A 21,967-nucleotide genomic window follows, 5' to 3' on the forward strand; every position below is an offset into this window, starting at 1 on the left:
TCGGTGGATTCTTGTGGTATTTGAATGTCCCAACTCTTCTGTATTCAGCTTACTTGCTTAGATTGGCTTTTATTGAAAAAGTTCCTCAACTATGCATGGATTCTGTGCATTTAAGTCAGACATGTCAAGCTCACGACGTCACGTGACGTCGCGCTACGTATCGGGATAGTTTTGCCATTGCCGGCAATGGGGTGTGCGCGGCTTCCACATGACACGTCCGGCCCACGGGCTGGCAGTTTGACACCCCTGATTTAAGTGATATGTACTGATTGACAACCAAGTGGTAGGTTAATAGATATAAAGGATTTTTTCAGGAAGAGACAAAGGAGGTCCCCCCCCCCCCCTGGGAACAGCCCAATGAGAGTGCATCCCTTCTTTTTTGCTTCAACCCTGCTTTGTACTGTAAGAGCAGTTCCAATTCTCCCACAACTATGATTTTACAGAGCTCCTTCCTGAGAGTTTTATCTTTTTACTTATTTCCAAATAAAAGACAGCATAACAAATATGTAGGAAACCTGATTATTCAAATTTATTAACATCAAGAATTATGCAATGATGCTGTAGAATTTTATTAACAAATAGAAAACAGACTGTATACAACAGTGACCCCTACAGCACTATGCTATCACAAGGTAAAAATGAATGTTCTCTCCAACATCACCACCCAGGATTGTTGATTTCAATGCAGTTTGGATACATTGGATAATACAGTTAGAGACCTTTCCACCACCTTTATTTTTAGAGCTTTGCACCTGGGAGAAGGCTGTAATCTTCCTGCCTTTAGTGCAAGTGTAAGTTATAAAGAGGAATAATATATAGTACCGTTAAATTACTTCCAGTAGTCTTGCCACATTAGTTAATTAAACCATCTTTACATTGTTGAAAATAACAGCATTCTAATGACTTTTAAATGTTTACAGGATAGCAAGATTTAGACCCAAACCCAGCTTCTAAGAAGTGATTTCCTTACTTGAAAACCCCCAATCCTTCTCCCCCTCCTATAACCAAGGCACTCCCATTTGGGAGCTGTTTGTGCAGGAAGGCTGGCCTTCCGGAGTTGTGCTCTTTTGCCTTGGAAAATACATTGATATGCTTCGTTGGCCACATTGTCTATGTAACCACACTTCAGGATGCTATTGGCACAGAAAGGACTAAATAAAGGAATGTGTTGGTGAGGTCCCTTTTTAGAACTTGACAATAATGCCACATTTCCTCCCATCTTAAGACAAGCTCTGAGGACAGTGGGTCTCTTTTTCCATTAGAAAGTTTACATGGGATCTGTTGAAATATATGAGGTCACTGGACACATGTCAACTGGATCAAGCATCTGATCTAGCTGCTAGAGCCCCATCTGACAGACAAGTCTATGGAAAAAAGACTTTAGAAGTAATCATTAGGTTGGCTCCAACTCTGTGGAAATGGATATTCTACAAAGGACTGAAGAGGGAGTTGGAGGATCCCAGAGCTTATGAGCCAGGTGCTAATATTAACCTGGGAGTGCCCGAAAATGGGCAGCGCCACTATGGTTGAGACAACATAAAGGGGGGGGGAAGCAAAGGAAAATTCAAACCCCACCACCTCTATTCTCCTGTTTTGCCTGAGCAAAACATTAAGACTTGCAAAAGAATTTTTTAAAAAAGAAAAGATATAAAAGGCTAGTTAACTATTTTACATATATAAAAAATTCTGTCCCTTCCACCTAGTGACCCTCACCATGAATTGTTATTGGGGGTGGTGGAGGGAGGAGGAGGAGGAGGAGGAAAAGGAGTGTAGGTATTAACGTAAATCCATCTGGTACTTGGAAATGTTAGAAGATGGTCCCATTTTTAGCATGGTGGCAATGTACCTAAATACTGTGGTCAAAACTGGTTGGTCATGGGGAGGCTGTTGCCGCAACAGCAGCATCTGCACAGAAGGACAAACAAATGGGCGGCTGGCTGGGAAGAACCCGTCTTTGCACTTAGACATTCCTGCTGCAACTTGTTGAAAGCATTAGTTACGTTGCATAGTGATCAAAGCTGCCAAGATACTCCAGAGCAGCCCGATAACACAGCTGATACTGGTCCTGGAAAGGGGAGAAAAATAAAAATCAGTGCTAGCGTAAAGTGTAATGGTAGCTATCAACTGTTCTATTACATCATAGTTCGGAAATTCAGAATAGGAGGTCTTGTGCATTTTATATTAGTCGGTATGTTTAAAAACTTGATACAATTGTGTCCATTTCTGAACTGGGAGGCCTTGTTCATAGTCACCCATGGCTTAGTCACCTCCCATTTGGATTACTGCAATATGCCTACATGGGGTTGGCCTTGAAGACCATCCAGAAGCTGCAACTAGTCCAGAATGAAGGGCAATTTTGGGTGTTCTGTGGTTCACTCAAGTAACACCCTTGCTGTGTGAGCTGCACAGGTTTGCAGTTGCTTTCTGGGTACAGGTCAAGATGCTGGTTATCACCTTTAAAGTCCTACATGGCACAGGTGGAACTGTCTCTCCCTGAGGGTAACTGCCCATCCTACTAGATTAGGATGGGTGGGTGTGCTTCATGTCCCATCCTTTAAATGTTGCCATCTGATGGACCTTGGAGTTATGCCTCCTTCGTGGGCACCCTAATCCTTTGGAACAGCCTCCCACTGGAGATTGAGAGGGACCTCTAACCTTTTAGACTTCAAGAGGATGGTGAAGACTTGGTTGTTCACCCAAACACTGGGCCAGGATGAGAAGGTTAAGGGTGTTTGGTCTTATGCCTGGGGGGAAATTATGTTTTTAACTGTGTTCTATGGATGTGTTACAAGTCACCTAGAGTGTTTGTATGAGATAGGTGGCCATATAAACCCTGTAACTAATTAATTAAATACAGGAGGTGACTAGCTAGTACCAAGCAGATGCTAGATCTTATACCAAATGAAAAGAAATATCAGACTCATCTTTTTACTTATCACACTTCAAAGTGCCAAGCAACAAGACTGGTGAGAGCTAATTCCCAGTAGAAGCTATAGGTTTAATGGCAAGCAACTAGTTGCTTTCATTATACAGAAAATGCAATTATGCAGAATTTTTGGCTGCATTTACCCTTAACCACTTCACATTAAAATTTGTTTACTACTAAATCGTAGTACTTTTTGGCACACAGTTGTTATAGGTATAAAATACAGAATGGAAGATGAAAGATGAGTATCTATTCTCTCCCATCCAACCCACTGAAAAAGAAGGGTTGGATGGATAATATCAAGAGTAGCAGTTGGGAATAAGATGTGTAGATCAGAAGCAAACTGTTACAAAAACAGTTTAGTTTTCTTCCAGCAAATAAAGACTGGAATCTCCTTGCAGTTCTCCTGTAAGGGGGCAAAGAACTCGACTGGTATCTGGGGCTCCAGCTGTCCTTTAGGTCTGGCAGGCTGATTGGAGATCATTAAATTATTCACAGTCCAACGGTATTCAGGTTGCCTTTCAGGATGAACTTACAGAGGGCTGGTTGATTCCCTTGTAAATATCTGCTGGAGCTGTTGTTTTTTTTATCCCGTTTGTATCACTTGTCCCAGCGTTTGCAGATTATAAAGTCAGTTTGGGATTTGTGAATGCTTCAAAAAAGGGACTTGGAAAGAGTGTTCTGCTATTTATTAAAGTACCCTGGCTTTTTTCAAGTGCAAGATTAAGGAAAAGATGATTTTTTTAAAGAATGAATTCATTAAGTTAATTAACCTGTTACAACAGCAGCATCTTTTTCCAATCTTGTGTAGAATATGAAGAAAATTACTTTGAAACATACACTATCTGATATGATCCTGCATCATGTGATCCCTGAAAACTTTGGGTAGTTTATGTATTTGTTTTATTTAAGTTAGGCGGCATATTGCCCTCCAACTATTACATAATTGTAGTTTTAGAATGATAAAGCAAACTATTTCCTACCTGACTGAAAAATAACTGCATTATTCAATTGTAATTAAATTTGAAATTAATAAAATCAAATTATACATTTGTCCTGTTTTCCAGAATGCCTCCAGTGTATTATTCAAAGACCAGTTGCAGGTCTTGGCCAGAAAAAGGTGGGGACTATATCTGTTTCTTGTAATAATTCACACAGTGCTCCAGAAACTTTTTTCTATCCAGCAACTGGCCAAATCAACTGTTTTCTCTTACTGTACCTCTTCTATGCTTAAAAAAAGAGACTACAAATGTTTGTTTGAAACATTTTTTCTTTTAACTAACCTTACTATCTATAGTCTAAATCTCATGTTTCGTATAACACTATATTATTATTATGGAAACGAAAGCACGGCCAATAGTGGTCAATTAGCAGATAAGTTAGACTATCCTAGTTTCAGAATTAGCTTTCTCATATCCTCACTCCACTTTCATCTAATGAATGTTCAGGTTTCACCCTCTTCCATTATAAGGCAGGAAATAGCATGGCAAATGGCTTTACCTCTGTCTGCACCATGGCTGGTCGCTGTGTTCTCAGGGTCTTCACAGTCTGGAACATGTCAACTACACCTTCATAGCGCATACGCTCCAGTACAATACTCAATGTGATGAACACCCCTGTCCGTCCGACTCCCGCACTATGTACAAGGAAAATAGTAAATGAGTAACAATCCCAGCTTGGGTTGGGATTTGATACCCCAGAAGCTCACAACTTCACACAAAACCTCCCGCCTTCTAAACAGCTTCAGTTCAAATGCCATGCTACACTTTTCTGCTTAAAACAGCAATTCGCTTGTCTTCCTTCTTAAAATGCTTCTGTTTACACAACAGTGACACCAGAAGCTCTCAAGATTTCCTGGCAACCTTATTTACCTCACCATTAGCCTATCCCTAAATGAGTTTTCAGAGAAAGCTTAATGCCCAAACTCACCTGCAGTGTACTGTGATGGGCCCATCCTGGCCAAACTGCTCTTTAGTTTTATGCACTTGGCCAATGAAGTCAATAAAGCCTTCACCTGTTTTTGGTACTCCCTGCTCTGGCCAGTCAGTGAACTGGAATTGCCGGATAGTTCTTGATTGCCCATCCTAGTTGTGGAAAAGAGAGTAAAGTCACTGCACCCTGATTTCACCTTACAGTGTTGCTTACTCCTGGGAAGACCGAGGGGAGTAAATTCAATCTGGCTGTTAGGACAGTAAAGCAATGCCTGATGATAAATGCCTTTCTACACCATGGAAATTGCAGTTTGTGATGGAAACAGCACTGAGGAATTCAGAATATGCTGTGTAATACTCACTCTAGCATCAGTGACCTTAAACTCACGAAGGATATATTGAGGCATGTTATATTCAGCCATGGGATCCACTACAAAATACTGGTACCGAGCAGAGCGTTCTGCTGGCCAATACTGGTGGCATTTTTCCTGAAAAGCAAAAAAGAAAAAAAAAGATACAATTCATTAGTGGCAAACAATATAGTACTACTTGCACGAAAACTATAGTATTGAAAAGTGACAGTGTAAGGCTTTTCTTAATAAATGGCTCCTCCCTTCCGGCTGGAAGTGACTGATGAGTTTCGCCTTGAATAGCTCTTTTCCCCCCTCAACACTTTCCAATAAGCAATCAGGTTGTACTCTCATTTATCTTCCTGGTTCAATGTTTGATAGGCTTTATTGCTTCACATGAAACTTCTCATTGTGTGGCCCTCGGTAGTTTCTGTCAGAGAGGGTGTTTTCAGATGAGGCTTTAAAACTTGCCATTAATAAATTAATGCAGAGAAAAATCATATAGATTTTTTTATATTTAAAAATTCAGATGCCTCCTTAGGTATTAATGCATCTCACTAACCACAAAGTTCAATGAATGAGAACTACAATGAACAAAATAGCCTGAAGGTTTAACTCTCAAATCTGTATCTCCCTCTTCTGTTATTTCTATTCATGTTGGCACCAGTATTGTCCTAAATTCTCACATTATTTATTGCAATACTCTATTTTTCTACATTTTTAAGAAACACGATTGTCATACCCACTTGCTTAAATAACTTCTAAAAAAAACGCCAGACTGATAGTCATTATTTGCTGGGAGATTTTCACAAGTTTCTGGTTGTTGCTACAAAATGTGCCACTGAAGTAATTTCTTCCATATGGCTAATGTCAGGTGTGCTGTCTGGCATACCAGTAATATTTTCTTGACTGTAGATTTGCCACGATCTTCTGTTTGACTTTTCCTGCCAGTAACTGTATGACCCCATTTCGAATTGTTTTCCGAGATAGATTTCTTTGGTTGCGAATTTTCTTAGATAGTCCTAATCCACAGCATCAAATTCAACCGTCATCTCTACTATTTTAAGAAAGTTTCCCATTTTTGGCACATATAGCTGAACTGAAGAACCACTCAAAGCTAGAGTTGGCCAACATTCTTACAACTACGGTAAACCTTTTCAGAATGTTTTGGCAAGAATGAGACTCTGATACAGCCTTCTCCTGGTGCTGTTCATCTGTGGTGGCCTTTAATCTTGGTCTCAAGCTCTTCCCACTTATGGGACATTAATGATTTGATGCCTTCTCACGTGGCATGACAGATTTTTGCAGTCCTTTATTCCTGTAGGACTCAAGGTAGCTTGAACTTTAGACTAGAAGAGTTTACCATAAAAGCAACATGCAAGCCTTGGTTTCTCCACTTTCTAATCCCTGGGGGATTTTATGCCAATAATGTGTTAGATGAAAAACTTCTGAATTCACTGTGGCTGGGAGCTTATTGTAATCCCTGTGCCACAAGGAAGTTCTCCAAACCACTGAATCAGCAGTCCTGGATCATATAGACTTAGAGCATTGAAGAGCAACTTAAAAAGCAGCTTTTGCAACTTAACCACATTTTTCTCTGATCAATACTTTTTTCAGTAATGTGCATGGTTATATCCATTTGAGATGGAGACACTGACGCAGTAGTAGCCGCTAAGTCAAGAGTATCCTGACTAGAAGATCAGGCATCTCCTCACTTCCCTGTGAAAATCTGTGTGTTTCAGAACTCCTTCCTGCTTAAATACAAAAGCTCCTGTACTTGTTTGCTCTTTTTGAATGCTGCCAAAGGGTTATTATCTTCTTTCACTTATGATATAGGCTATAGCCACTTTTCTCTGCCAACTTCGGAGGCTCTCATGCTCAATTCAATGAAACAAACAGTAGTAGCAGAGGTTGACAAGAGAAGATACTACCATCCTAAGGGCCAAGTGGCTTCTAGTATTATTTTGTCTTTTGTTTGTGATCAAGTTGACTGCCTGTTTTCTTCAAATGGATTTGGAGAAGTAGGAGTTCCACAAGAGGATCCCTCACAAAGTGGTGTTAAATCAATCCAGGCTCTTGGAGAAAGTGTTAGATAAGTATTCCCCCACCTCCTCTTTCTCCATCAGTTCCTAATGCTTACTATTTCCTCTCACCTTCTCTCCTATCCACCAGTTTATGCTCCTTTAGTGACTATGCATCAACAATAGGCACAATTTTCTTCACTTTTCACAACAGTATAAGATCTATTATTTGAGGCAATTCCTGCAGTTCACCACAAGATGAAGCCGGCCCTAACAAAAGGCTGAGAGGTTGCTTTCTCAGTTGATTTTAGGGGACAGATCTTTTGGCCACTAACTGGAACCCAGCAGAATCTACCAGCCCTGAAGGTAGAATCTACCTTTTATTGATACATTGTCCTCGGTTCTAATGAGGGAAAGTATGCTTGGTTGCAGGTCCCATCTATTAGGGATGTACATCTAGTGGGACCACGAAAAAGGGCCTTCCCTATTAAACAACTCCCTTGGAGGTATAATTGGCCCCCATCTTGTTGCTTTTTCAAAAGGCATCTGAAGATGTTGTTTTATCACTAGGCCCGGGGACCCTGAATAGAGATGGAGCTGATCAAGTGATTAGTTTGTGTTCCTGCTGCCAAGGAGGGCGAGTTGGGTTTTATGGTTTTTATATTGTGGATTTTTTAATGTTGCAAGCCACCCAGAGTCACCTGTATGTAAGTTAGGAAGCCATATACATTTGTTAAACAAACAAACAAATAAATAATCTCTTTATGGAAGATCAGGTTTGCAGTGCAAGTCTCCCTCTAGAACATAAAATGCTTACTAACCCGCCCCATTTCTCGCAGTTTTGTCAGCATCACTACAATGGTGGAGTTGTGTTCCCACAGCATTCGCCAGAAATCCTCTGTGGTCTCAGCCAAAGGTCCCTGTGTGGCGATGTAAGCCTTCTGTTGTCTGCAAGATAGCAAAGATTAGTGACCAACTCTGGCACTTCTGGCATGGGAAGGAGACTGTAACATACATCTAGGTTGGGTTTGGGCAGTCTTTGACAGTTTGTTCAATATTTTAGGGCCTATGTTATAATTATTTTCATTTATTGCTTCAAAATTGCAGGAAACCTTACTACTAATTTGGGGAAATCATGCTGCCAAAAATTCAGTCACATAGTTGGAGATTACATATATTTGAGACTTCTGATGAATACCTGATCAATTACTATCACCTGAGCCATCATGAAATACATAAGAATACTCAGAGGAACAGTGCTGAAAAGATTTATGTCTATATATGTAAGAAATCTCGTGTTTTCTAAAACATACACATGGACTGAAATAACAGGCTAGATCATAGTTGCATAACTTATGAGCCCATTCGCAGCTACTACTGGATAATCTGAGATGTACCTTTTGCAAAGGATCTAAGCAGGTGGTACATCACCTGCACCCTGCCTCAAAGGATCTAACATCACAAAATCTAGGTCCAGAAAAAATAGAAATCATTGAACATCTGCATGCATAGGGAATTCTCTTTTAAAGCCTCCCAAAATCTAAATCTTGTGAAGGCAAGGATAGAGGTCTAGATTCCATTGCGACATTTAGAAAGAATGCAAATCCAGTCAAATCTATAACTGAGACTGTGATACCTTTATTTTACCACTATGGGGCACTACAGATCCTTGTATATAACCTTAGACTCCTCACTCATTTAATCTGTCAGTGGTGCTAAAAATTAATGAATCTGGTGTAGGACAACTGTAATGATGCAGGACAGAGATGCAAGCTGCTCCATGGTAGATTTATAAGACATCATAAAAGGATGAGAGCACAGCGAGGGTGAGGGGAGGAGAAACAAATAAAAATGCAGCTTCAGTAGCACCTTGGGCCAGTTGATCCCTTTTGATAAGCTGGAGAATGATTGCTCACTTCAAATAGAAGGATGGGAAGAGATAAATGGGAGCCCTCAGGGACAGTTTAGGTAAGACATGAAATGCTATCTCCTCCAGTTTGGCAGGCACTCAATAGTCCTCTCTCAATAGTAGCATTTCTGTTTTAGCACTATATACATGAAAGTGTATCACACCATCTATAGTTGCTTTATTGGTGGTGGTGGTGGTGGGGCACATATAAATTTAATAAATAAATAAATAAAAATAAGGTGGCAACTCATAGGGTTAATGGCAGTATATGAAGCCAAGGCATCATCAGTAACTTCTGCTTTTCTAGCTTTAGCAGAACCCAGACATCTGATAACTGCTGAAACTCTTTATTCTTCTGGGGTGAAAACTTATTTTATATTCATAGCTCTCTGCCGTCATGTCTTTTTAAAGTCACCCTTCATATTGCCAATTTATTTGGCAGTCCATAAGATGTCGGGGGGGGGGGAAGATAATAAAATAAAGGTCAGTGCTTCCCCTAAAGCAGAAATTATTATCCTATGAAATATCTCTGAATCCACTACTATAGGTAAACTGCTCTGCAGCCTCCTTTCTTCCTTGGGCCACATGTTCTGCATCAAACCTTTCAAGTGATAGGAAGGGCTCATTTGCTTGTATTGCAATGCTGGAAGGAGAACTGACAAGATGTGCATGTTTTGGATAATGAATTATACAGTAAGCTGCCTACAGTGGGTTGGCTGCAGGAAAACTAAGAATGCTGAAACCTGTATCTCTCAGTTAACTTAATTAACTAATAAAGCTTGAAAGGAAAAGGTAGGAAGAAAAGAAAAAGTACTTTAATATACGTTCCATAAATCGGACTGATTATGCATGCTTTCCCTGTCTCAGTACTGCTTGACAGAAGTGTCCAAATTAAAGAAGCAGGACAAACATCACAAAACAGATTCAGACTTTGAACAGGATGGTATACTTTACCTGTAACCATCTACAAAGCTAGCATTGATATAATCCGAGCCTTCAACACCTCGGATTGGCTGCAGGCAAACCCGTGTCAGCTCATAGGGCATGATATTCACTAGGCGGTTTTTGAATTTGTTGCATGGAAGATTGGCACTGATGAATCGTGAGGTATGTGCTTTGGAATTGGCAAGGAGCTGTAAAGAGAAGTGACAAATTGGCAGGAGAAATCAAATGCAACACTCCAGGAGCAACAGGTCCCACAACATCGGGTACAATTTTTCACACTTAATACAGAAAAAAAGATTGCCTGAAGAGATGATAGACCTTGTTTAGGTAAAAATCACTACCATGAATTCCAGCAGGGAGAATATGCTTGCTCATATTGAAAGCTTCTAAGAATTTGTTGCTGAGCCACTGTACCATTAAGATTGGAAAGCACAACTGTCACATTCCCATTTTATATTTTTAAATGAGCACCTCAACACATCTTGCTCATCTAAAAATTCATGAAAACAGACCCAGATTTGATCTTCACATGTATCAGCACTGCACAATATTGTCATTCAGCAATATTGCTTAATACTTAATACCCCACAAACAGCCCAAAGCCACATAATCATTTTTACGGGTTTTCCAATCCTTACACTAAACAGGTACAGGAAGATCTATGAATATCCACATGCCTGGCTGCACCTGCTCTTAGTTCTGTGGAGTTTATTTGCCAGAAAACTACTCATCTGCTCCATCATAAACGAAACGCCTGGAAAGCAGGCAAGAAAATTATATTGCTTTTTATCTAATGCAAAGTGAAACTGAATTTTTTGAATAGACTTTAGAAGCATTTTCTCCTGTAGCAAGCCATTTCTGTGATTCTTGAGTCTAAGACCGTCACTTTTAAAGATAGGGTTGGTATTTGTATCCATGGCAGTTGTTGAAATCTACTGTCAAGTCCCTGATTTTATGTTCCTGCTCTTACCACTGCTAATAACAGGAGTCACTCAGAAATGGTAGACTTACCTTAAATCAAATCTTATCATAATAGAAAGGAAAATGGTATTAAAAATGAGTACTGGTGGCATAATAATAATAATAATAATAATAATAATAATAATAATAATAATGATGATGATGATGATGATGATGATGATGATGATGATGATGATGATGATGATGATAATAATGATAATAATTTAAAAAAAAAGTTGGAAGGGACCTTGGAAGTCATCTAGTCTAACCCCCTGCTCAGGCAGGAAAGCCTATACCATTTCGGACAAATGGCTGTCCAGTCTCATCTTAAAAACTTCCAGTGTTGGAGCATTCATTGCTTCTGGAGACAGTGTTTATACTTGCTCACTCCTTTTTCTACTCTCTGAAGTTTTTTGAGTCTTGCACCCGTCTCCTCTCATTAAAGCAGAATCAGACACCCAACTGTGCTGACGGCTTTTTCTTGCTTGCTCCTGCCACTCTTTCATAGGAATAGCATTTATAGGAAAAAAGAGCAGCTGCTGTTAGCCATCATTCACTCACTCCTTTCTCTGGCTATAGAAAGGATTAAGCCCAGAAACAGAGTGTGAGTAAATGGAGGTATGGTGAGGAGAATCAAGGTGACAATGTTCAAAATTCAGCGCTAGTTTTGCCTTCTGCTGCTTGCACAATAAATAGTTCTGTTGACTTTAAAACTATGTCCATAGCCTTTTCTGGGAAAATACACATATTGAGAGAATTAGCAGAGCTATTAACCAGTATCAAAGAGGTAAGAAATATTGGTATGAAGATGCAGTAAATGCCAACGAACACTGACACTTGTGACCACAAAGGCTAGACGCACTGGAACTGGTTGATTTTTCAAGGACTTAAAGTAGAAGTATTTCCAGGTAAGCTTTTCTTAGTGACATCACGAATACCCCAATTTCCACTGGATTCTGGATACAGCTCCAGCTGCTCTGCACAGTAGCGAGGCCAAGAACTCCATTTTAATCTGCCTTCCTATATACTTTTCTAGAAGCTCCTCAGGACAGGACAGACATTTTGAGGACATACAACTCTGCATCTAAATATATTTTAACACTCTCTACAGGTGAATAAATATACTAAAGGACCATTATCCTTAGAAAACTATCGTCTTTCAACCCAGGAATAAATTGTCCATGAGAAATGACAAACAAGCATCTTATCTAATCCTATAGTTGCTCTGTAGATTTTATATGCACAGGTAACATTGTAAACAATCTTCTCACCTTAAACTCCAGTTCCATTGCTGTGACACTCTCACCTGGAGGTACCTGACTCAGTTTCTGGATGTGGGCAAAAAGATTGCGGGCAGGCACTTCAGTGTTTCCACAAGTGGCTGCTTCTAGCAAGGCTTCATGAATGAAGATATATTGATCCTCAGTTTGCACCATATAGTTTCTCTGTGAGCGCATGCATGTCACATGCCCATAGATGTCCACTGTCTTTTCATGCTTCATCCTCTCAAGCATGGCATCAATTACAATGAAGCAGCCTGTTCTGCCTACACCAGCACTGTAAAAGCAAGGCATAAAGCATGAAATTGGGGTCTGCGCAGTGGCAAAGCGCTAGATATTCTGAATCTTTTCCTAGCATGATGCAAAAATGGCTTATTTTCAAGGTCATCTTTATATTTAAGGTACTATTAGAAATTCCTATAGGAAACAGATTGACCTTTGGAAATAAAGTATAACCTGCGAGGATGCTGAACTTCTGAGCAACTCTATGTCCTACCTTACATAAGCATCTCTTACTGTGGAAGGCCAATGTAACCTAATCTTACTTAGTGATGGCAGTCCTTACGGGACAAACAACTGACAACCCATCAACAAGCAACAAATACGGTATCTGACAGCAAAGAATTCTGCAGCAGGACATTTCCTTGCAGCTGCCCACGTGCAATTCTTTACAGGATTTTAATAGGGAGAGAGTATCTGTTAATTATACGTTACTCCCATCTGAACCAGAGCATGAAGAGAGAACATTAAATACAGTTTCTAAGGAGTTTGTGAAAGCTGCAATGATGAAGAGGTTTGTTCAGTAATAGTTCCCACTCAGCTGCAAGAGATAAATCACTGGCTGGATAAGATGCCAATTCCTAGTGAACTAAAGTTTATGGCTGAAGCACTTTTTTTAGCTCCAGACTGCAGCATGAGAATTTATCACTATGCATGCAAATAGTGTGTATCTGAATACTTAGATAATACCAGCAGTTTTGTGCTTTTATGTACATGCAAAATGATGCCAATATGTTTTTCTGTTGTCACAAAAATTTTACTACCATGTACATGTCCGGTTTTGGGATATTTCACCTTACTGTTTTAGTGAGGTTTTCATGTTTCAGTTTTAAATGAGAAATAGAAGAAATCCAGTAATAGTAATAATGGCATGTTTTGTGAAGAGTCACATGTGCACAGGTTCAGTGACATGGTGTAGTTGTGCTACTGGACACATATGTAGAATTCCATTCTAAAATTCCAATATTGATGCTTAATTGTTTCTAATAATGTGGTTATTTCTTAAAGAAAACAGTGGGTTAAGAATTTTGACTATAAAATGCTGTATATATTAGCCAATACTATTGTTGCTGCAGCAGTAGTTTGCCTGTAAATCCCCAAATATGCAACATTGCCAAAATACAGAGATTTATAGTTTTTCCCATCATATTACCCTGATAGTTCATCAACACAGATTTACATATGTAGGAAATCCCCCTTACCTGCAATGTACAACCACTGGGCCAGCATCTGGAGGATTGCATGCTTTCACTCGTCTTAAGAATGCTAAAATAGGAGTAGGGTATTCTGGCACACCATGGTCAGGCCAAGCCATAAACTGAAACTGTCGCAGTTCCCGTTTTTCACTCGACCCATTCTGCAGATAAAGCCAAAACATTTTAGCTGGAATTAATGGGCAGCAGATGAATTCCTTGATTTGGTACTCATTTAGTATAGAATATTAAGGACTTTTCCACATGCAAGACGATTGCGCATCTTCTCTTACTACATGCTTATTTTCCGCATCATTAGATTCTATTTTTTAAAAGTATTCCTATAGATTCCGTGCTGTGATTTATTGTTCAATGAATTTTCTTGTGTTTGTAATATGAATCCGTGTGCCATTCTGAAGACCATATACTGTACAAGACAGTAAGGAAGATGACTTTAATAGAGATGTGCAGGAATTGTTTACTAAGGCAAGAGGGGCTGAAACATTTTTGAAGTCAAGACATAACATTCAAAAGTAGTTCAGGCACATGATTCCCTAATTCACTGAAGTATAAATAGGAGGAAGTATAGACTTATAAGATTTTGTTATTAAACCCATCTCATTAATAATAGTTTCAGCCTTCCAGTGGAATTTATTTCCTGGTTTACCTGGTAGGCTGATAATATCTGAGGAACTGCTTTTAAGTATTAAAAAAAACATTCCTCAGGCTATTTACATATTTAATTACAGGTAATCCTCGCTTACCGACTAATGTTCTAGCAACCATTTGCAATTAGTACTATGCTGAAAAAAAGACATTTATGACCAGTCTTTAAACTTCTGGCTGTTGAAGCATATCCACAATCTCTTGATTGTGAATCGGGTGTGCGGCAACTGGCGCATATTTATCACTGTCGTGGCAATCTGTGGGCACATGATCACCATTTGAAACCTTCAAGCCAGTTTCTAACAACCAAAGTCAATGGAGTAGCTGGCAGGAAGTTGCAGTCACGTGGTATCATGTTTAGCTGGATGACCCACTGGAATTGACATAAGTTAAGCATGGTCATGTGATGTTTCACTTTATGGCTGTGTCACTTAGTGATGGAGTTGCTGGTCTTCATTTCAGTGGGTAAGGGATATATACAATATATCTTAACACACCTGGCCTGCACTTCAAACTAAAGTTTTTTACAGTCATGCGATGCGCATATTTATAAAGACATATAATATGTACAAGACAATAGCCTGTCCAATTCCATTCTCTTTTCAAACTGATTGGACAAAAAAATGCTGAATATGTTTTTGGGAAGTAAGGAAGACTACACTATCTAGGGGACTGGGATTTCTACTTTATTTATCAGCCTTTTTTTATTAATGAATTCTTATTATATGTCATGGGCCATTTTGTTTATTTTATTTTATGATGCTATAATTGATTGTAGCATGTTGTTCTACATCTATACTGCACTTAGTTATAAACATGTAATTCCTTCTCTTTCTCAAATAATTCATTATAACTCATTTCCCCCCCTTTTCCAGTACCTTGTATAGGGCAAATGTTCGGACTGTGTAAGTTGCAAGTTCAACAGTATCCAGCAAAGTCACTTGGATCAATCCATAGGTCTCTGTACCACGTCCAGGCCAGTACTGATCACATTTCACCTGCAATAAAACCCCAAAATTAATGGATAGTCCCTGGAATGTAACTTTCATTGGGTTCCATAACATAGATTGATACTCTTCTCCTGTTGTAATTTTTAAATTTTACCTGTATCTACTAGAATTTATTGACTGACAGAAGACGACATATTTGGGAATAAAATACAGAAACACAAAACACCCAGACTGCATTTGGCCAAGACATATAGAGAAATTGAATACTTTTTATCATATCTTACACCTCATTTTATAAAAGGCCAATATGGCTAAATGACCAGGTAGGGAGCAAAGAAAGATACTTGATGTTCAGAAGCAGGGATAAGAAGCAAGGATGCTAATAGCTATAAAAGAAAGAAACAGAGAGAAATGGTCAATTCAAAAGCAATTTCTTTCCATATAATTTTATGTCCTTTCCCTGCTCTTTGGAAAGATTGGTATCTGTAGACAAGCATACTCATTTATTCTCTTCTCAGGGTGAATACGGGAAACCTGTCTCCAACCTGTAATCCTCTGCTTGGGATTCTGCTCAGGTTCCTAACATAAGGTCACCAGTTTTTTTTCCCTAGGTATTAGTTGTGAGAGGAAGGGCAGTGCTTTACATGGGCAGGATAGTGCAGGTGCCTAACAGAGACTCACAGCAAGAGAGCTTGACCAAGAGAAACTTAAGAAGCTGTGCAAGAGCAACAAGCTCAGGAGTGGAATGGGTTTCATCCCTTTGTCACAAGCCTAATGCATGTCTGGTCTATGTGCACACAGGGAGAAGGGATAACCTTCAAGGGATAACCAAAAAGGCTATTCTTGGCTGAGGTCATTAGTCTCCTTAGTTGGAAAGGGCCAAAATATAGGAAACTAATCAGCCTGTAGCGCCCACTTTACTCTGTTTTTCATTCATACCTCCACACCTGCAATTACTGATCATCCAAGCCAAAGACTAAGATGGAAGTAGCAGCATATTTTTTTGCTCATAACACAACTATGGATTTGCCTGTCTAACTCCCTGTCTTTTCTACTGAGAGGAGCTAGCCCGTTTCAGGTCAGGTGGAAGTAGCAAAACATGGACTATCTTTCTCCATGTCCAACTGTCATATTTCGAAACAGGCACGCATGCTAAAATTTTCCCAAACATATCTTGCCATCTGCTTTTTATTCTTCTACATTTCTCTCTGTCTTGTCCTTTTACCCAATGAATCAATATTTGATTAAAACAGGATAAAATACTCTGCCCAAGAAACAGTACATGTAATTGTACAGGACGCGTAGAGAAAGTTAAGAACAGACTAATTGGAAATCAATGACATTCTGCTTTTTAATAGTCAACACTTTTAATGGGGGAGCCTTGTAATCATTCCTGGATGAAAAACGAAAGAGTATCCTAGAACAGTTCTACTGAAGTGCACTTTGTTTGCTGTGATTATCTGGAATTCTGTGTTTAGCTTGGATGGCCAAAGAGCTTTTTACATATGTAACAGACGATATAACACAGGAAGGAAAAAATTGGGCTGGCAGTGATTTGAGCAAGGGCCTTCTTTTCCACTCTTTCTCCAGGGAAATTGTATTACTGTGTATATACAAGCATAAAACAAACTTTGAAGTAATCTATCCCAGGATTTAATAGAGAGCCCTAGCTGGTAATTGAAAATTATTTATTCATGACCAGATAAGAGTCACTCACATTTTCTGCCAAATTTACTCATAATGTTTATGCCCCATTTTCAAGCTCTGTAAATTTTACGCTGAAGCTGATGCAGGATGGCACTAAACCAGATAAGAGAGCCTTTCTTCTGGCATTGCTCACTTCTCATTAATGTCAGGAATGCTCACAACCTGGAAATTCATTTACTGCTGGCAGCCCAGTGGTCCCTCAGTTGCTGGGAGAATAAGGCGGCTTCCACACAGAGCTTAAACAATGGGAGAAGAGTTAGTCTGATACACAACTCTACTAAGACCTAGTCCAGTGATGGCGAACCTTTTAGAGAACGAGTGCCCAAAAATTGCCCCCACCCCCGCTCCACCCTCTCCCCTGCCCCGCCTGCCAACAGGACCATTCACCACCTCCAGGGCCCGCCGCAGATTGCACAGGCAGCCCAGCAGCACTATGGCGGCCACACCCTCTGCCTGCGCCCTGCAGCATCAACTGCATGATGGGGTGTGAGGGCAGAGTCTTGTCTACGCTGCCTGGCTGCCATGTCCTTGGCTGCGCTGCTCCGTGTGGGCCACGCTCAGGGGTGACTCTCCTTCAGGGGGGCTGCTGGAGAGGAGGGGGTCCCGGGGGGAAGCAAGGCTGGGGCAATGGCACATGTGTCCACAGAGAGGGCTCCGAGTGCCGCCTCTGGCACCCGTGCCATAGGTTCGCCACCACTGACCTAGTCTAAGGCTTGCAGTCTGCAAATCGGGAAAATCTCTTCATTTATTTGGACTTGTGTATTTATTAAATGCTATTAGAAGCTAGAATAGAAACATGGATGAGAGATAGCCTGGATTAATTTTGCATTTAAAAGAGCCTTAGAGATGGCATATACTACTGATTTTGTTGCCAATTGCAAAGACACTGGATGTAGAAAGTCATCTGCTGTTTGTAGGTTTTATGTAGTATACAACTAAAAATGATGCTACTATCACCATGATAGGATTTTCGAGTCATGAATACCAAGCAGCTCACAGATTTTTTCCCCCAAGACTGTTGCTATTTCACAAGATTTGGAAAGTATTTGAAGCACTAAACTCGAGAAATCCCAGATGTCAAATGTTTAAGGCAAGAATTCAAGGACAAAGCATCACTAGGACTGAGAGAGTGACTGCACCTGTTAGCATTTGTCTGAAACAGCTTTCAAAACTCCTGGGTTGGGAAGAAGCCCTCCTGCTTGGAGGTAAGAAAAGGGTCAAGCTTGAATGAGCACTGAAAAGATGCTTAAGGGTGTATAAATGCACCTCCTCTCATTAGAAAGCTCCCAGGGGCAGGGATGAGGCTTTTTGTTCATGCTTTACTTCTATTCCTTCAATGCCTCTTTGACTGGTTCCATTCTAAGGCTATTATGATTCCTCAGAGACAGGGTCTCCTAGGTGGGGGTTTCTATTCTATAGCAACCGTATTGTATCTGTAAATAGTAGCAAAGGCAACCAGGCCTCTATTAGTACTAGTATGAACTCTGTTAAGTGAAGGGGAACAAATGGGTAAGCATTCTCCCCCCACTCTACTTGGCTGAGTGGGTGGCCAGGCTAACATGGTGAAGTATGTCACCTCAAGGGTGCTACTGCATCCTCCATCTTCTAGTAAGTAATTAGGAGAGTGAAGGATGGGAAGTGTGCTACCAGAAGATAATGTGCGTTTCAACAGCAGCAAGGCAGGAAACAGAGACAGGTGCCCAAAGGGCCTTAAAAAACATGTTATCTTGGAAAAACACACTCTGGGGGGCATCTTCTGATAGCTGGGCAGCCCCCAAACAAAACTAGCTGGACTTTGGATATTCATGTATTCTGACACACATCAAAAAAAGGAGAGGGGACTATTTCTCTTTTAACTCATCTGCAAACATTATTCTAAACACAAAGCCCTCTTCTAGACTAATAAAGTCTAATTAATAAAGTGCAAGCAAATAATAAGGCTACTGCTTAAATGCAATTATGTAGCAGCAATTGAAGTGATTAAATTACTGGAACTTGTGGGGCATTCACTACATACCTCAAACTGTTTAAGGCACAAAGCTATCAGCATTTTGCTATGCCTAAAGCACAATCAGATGCCACATCAAGAAACTGGGTCTTATTTTTTATGTTTGTAATCTATTTCTTGCCACTGTTTTGGTAGAATAGGCTTATTATAATGTTTCTCTCTCCCCACCCTCTTCATCTTCACCACACACAGAGTAATGTTCTGGACAACCGCACATCATTCTGCTCGCCCCACCTTAAAAAAGCAAAGGGTACCACTGCAGAACATGCATAAAAGATGAGAAGAAAAACCACAGCATATATGGACTATCTTTAGTTGAATAAATCTTAAAAAATAGGGGGTATTTAGCTTGGAACAAAAGATTACTGATGAGGGATCCAAGAGAGATTTATGAGATTGTGATTGATAGAGCAGGAACAATTAGAAAAAAAGACCTCACAGAAAGCTTGAAGTTACCTATTAAAGATGAAAGGTATGCATTTATATATTTAAGTTAATCTAAAACATTTTTCAAAAATGCCTAGCTAACTTATTAGAACACCCACATTAGAATGTTATGATGCCACATGTACAAATTCTTTTTTAAAATTAGAGTACATTAACAAATGAAGGACTGAACAATAAAGGGGCACTAGTCAAGACACCCTAAAGTATATTATTTTGAGTAGTGTTTGCCATTCATCAGCACAAACAACACTTTTTCAACCTGAGTTAGAAATACAGGCTCTTTCCAATGTGCTCTTTGCAGTTCTGTAGTATTTTTGTAATACAAAGACTGGCATTCCCCTTTCAGTATTAATTCAGCAAAGCTTAGGATATATGGTTGCATGCATTGCTCTCCCTCCACACATATCCCCCACCTTTATTTAGCTGCTCTCTGAATATTCCCTATCTCTATTGCCTTACTCAAATCTATTTGACTAAAGAAATGAGTGCACCACAATCCTGTGGTTGGCATGGAAACGTAATATATTCTGTGCTCATTACAAGAGATGCTATCTTCTGAAGAACTCTCTGCCCAGGATCTCCAATTGAGCTCCATGTTTTGCAAGGGTATTCTGAAACACAGGCGTCTTCCATTCAGATACCTTAAGGCAAATAAATCCTTTTTACACATTCAAACTATGTGCACGGAAGACAGAATTTAATATGGCTATAATTTTTGGGTGCCAGACACAGCAGAAGACATCTGCAGAATGGCTTATACATGGAGATTGCTTCTCTCTACCACACATGTCCATACATAGATTATATATAACTGATAACACACAACCCTACTCTGATGATATGCTTCCTAGTGTATGGGGTCAATTATGCCAAAAGTGTGTGATTTGCTACTGCAAATATATTCCCTCCCTCTCCTTTGAATGCTTTTGAATTTCACAAGGAGTGAAATGAACTCAAGCCATTAATTGCCCCAATTATTCATACTGAGATTCTATCACTTACATGGGATTCTATAAATAAGAATCTGGCCCTTCCGATTATGAATTAGCCATAGCATAGGTGACAAATTAATCTCATAAAATAAACAATTCACTTAAGAACTAGATGGAAAAGGAAAGTCCATGATGGACATGTTGGTACCATACATTATTCCCCTTTTTTCCTGCAATGTTGCACCACTGTCATTTCCCCCAAAATTTGCCATTAGAGTTCTGATATATAAAGCTGCTAATATTCTTGGTAGCACTGCATTTCCAGTATCAATATGGATTACAACTCCCTGAATCATTTATGGTCTGTGGGAGAGACCAAGTTTGTCCATACCCGAGACTTTTCCTCCAGTCGTGTCATCATGACGATTGTTGCTGTACGTTGCTCCCATACCATTCTCCAGAAGTCACTGAGTGTCTCAGGCAGTGGCCCTTGTGTAGCAATGTAAGCGTTCTGTTTGCGGTAGCCATCAATATAATTGGCATTGATGTAGTCACTTCCAGGGACCCCTGCATGACAGAAAAAGGGCATGAATCTTCAGGAATGGGTAAGTAAAGACACAGCCAGGATCCTGAGCTATTCAGAGAGAGGGTAAAGATTATAAGGATGCTGGTGCTACACTAACATTTGACTTTAATTCTATTTGTGGGGCTTTGATTGATTTTAATGTATATTATATTACAGGACTTCAGTAGGAGTACAGAGGTTTATAAATGCAGTAAATAAGTAGCTCTTGACCAAATGCAAATTGATGGGAATACATTTTAATGGACATTTAAACATTATACAAGAAGGAAATAGTGTGGAATATGACACGCATGCTCAATCATTCTGGAGGCAATCATGGCCAAAGAAAGATTTATGCCATTGTTTTTGTGCCTTGTTAATTCAACAGCATAAAATCAAAGGTTAGTTATTAGATGTTAGGACAGTTTTGCAGTCTAAGTCTCTTAGAGAACAATATTTCTAGAGTTCCTTCTGGAAGAAATGAATAAATAGCTCTTTTAAATAAAGGCAGAGTTGGTTTTGGTGTACATACTCCACGAAGATCACAATTTTGCAACCTGACATTCATTTTGGAATTAATGGCTTAAAATATAAAATGATAAGGACACTTACTAGGTTACCTTCTACTTCTAATGAGTCACATCTCTTTCTTTTCCCCAACCCAGTTATTGTTTTGTCCAAATACAATATTACAACAGACTGAATGAATCAAATTACCGTATTTATTGGCGTATAACACGCACTTTTTCCCCCTGAAAATAGGGGGCAAATGATGTGTGCGTGTTATACGCCGATATAAGCTCTCCGCCGCCCGGCCCCACCTCGGCCCGGGCAGCCACGGCCCTTCCCCGTCCTCCTGCTGCCGCTGCCGCCGCGGCCCTTCGCCGCCCGGCCCCAC

General features: G+C 39.9%; 1 protein-coding gene across 1 annotated transcript in view; it reads right to left on the reverse strand.

The window, feature by feature from the left end:
• Positions 1-505: 505 nt before the first annotated feature.
• Positions 506-21,967, reverse strand: part of PTPRF (protein tyrosine phosphatase receptor type F) — a 342,535-nt gene continuing 321,073 nt past the window's right edge. Inside the window, exons 23-32 of the mRNA XM_029283209.1 lie at positions 20,896-21,071; positions 15,339-15,458; positions 13,804-13,958; positions 12,314-12,599; positions 10,092-10,270; positions 8,050-8,176; positions 5,220-5,345; positions 4,856-5,010; positions 4,427-4,562; positions 506-2,065 (exon numbers count right to left, since the gene is read on the reverse strand). Coding sequence (XP_029139042.1) covers positions 1,997-2,065; positions 4,427-4,562; positions 4,856-5,010; positions 5,220-5,345; positions 8,050-8,176; positions 10,092-10,270; positions 12,314-12,599; positions 13,804-13,958; positions 15,339-15,458; positions 20,896-21,071 — 1,529 coding nt within the window. The 3' untranslated portion in view covers positions 506-1,996. The remainder of the gene's footprint in view (positions 2,066-4,426; positions 4,563-4,855; positions 5,011-5,219; positions 5,346-8,049; positions 8,177-10,091; positions 10,271-12,313; positions 12,600-13,803; positions 13,959-15,338; positions 15,459-20,895; positions 21,072-21,967) is intronic.

The sequence above is a fragment of the Protobothrops mucrosquamatus genome, unplaced genomic scaffold (assembly GCF_001527695.2).
Source record: "Protobothrops mucrosquamatus isolate PMUCROS unplaced genomic scaffold, P.Mucros_1.0 scaffold39, whole genome shotgun sequence".
Taxonomy (NCBI): domain Eukaryota; kingdom Metazoa; phylum Chordata; class Lepidosauria; order Squamata; family Viperidae; genus Protobothrops; species Protobothrops mucrosquamatus.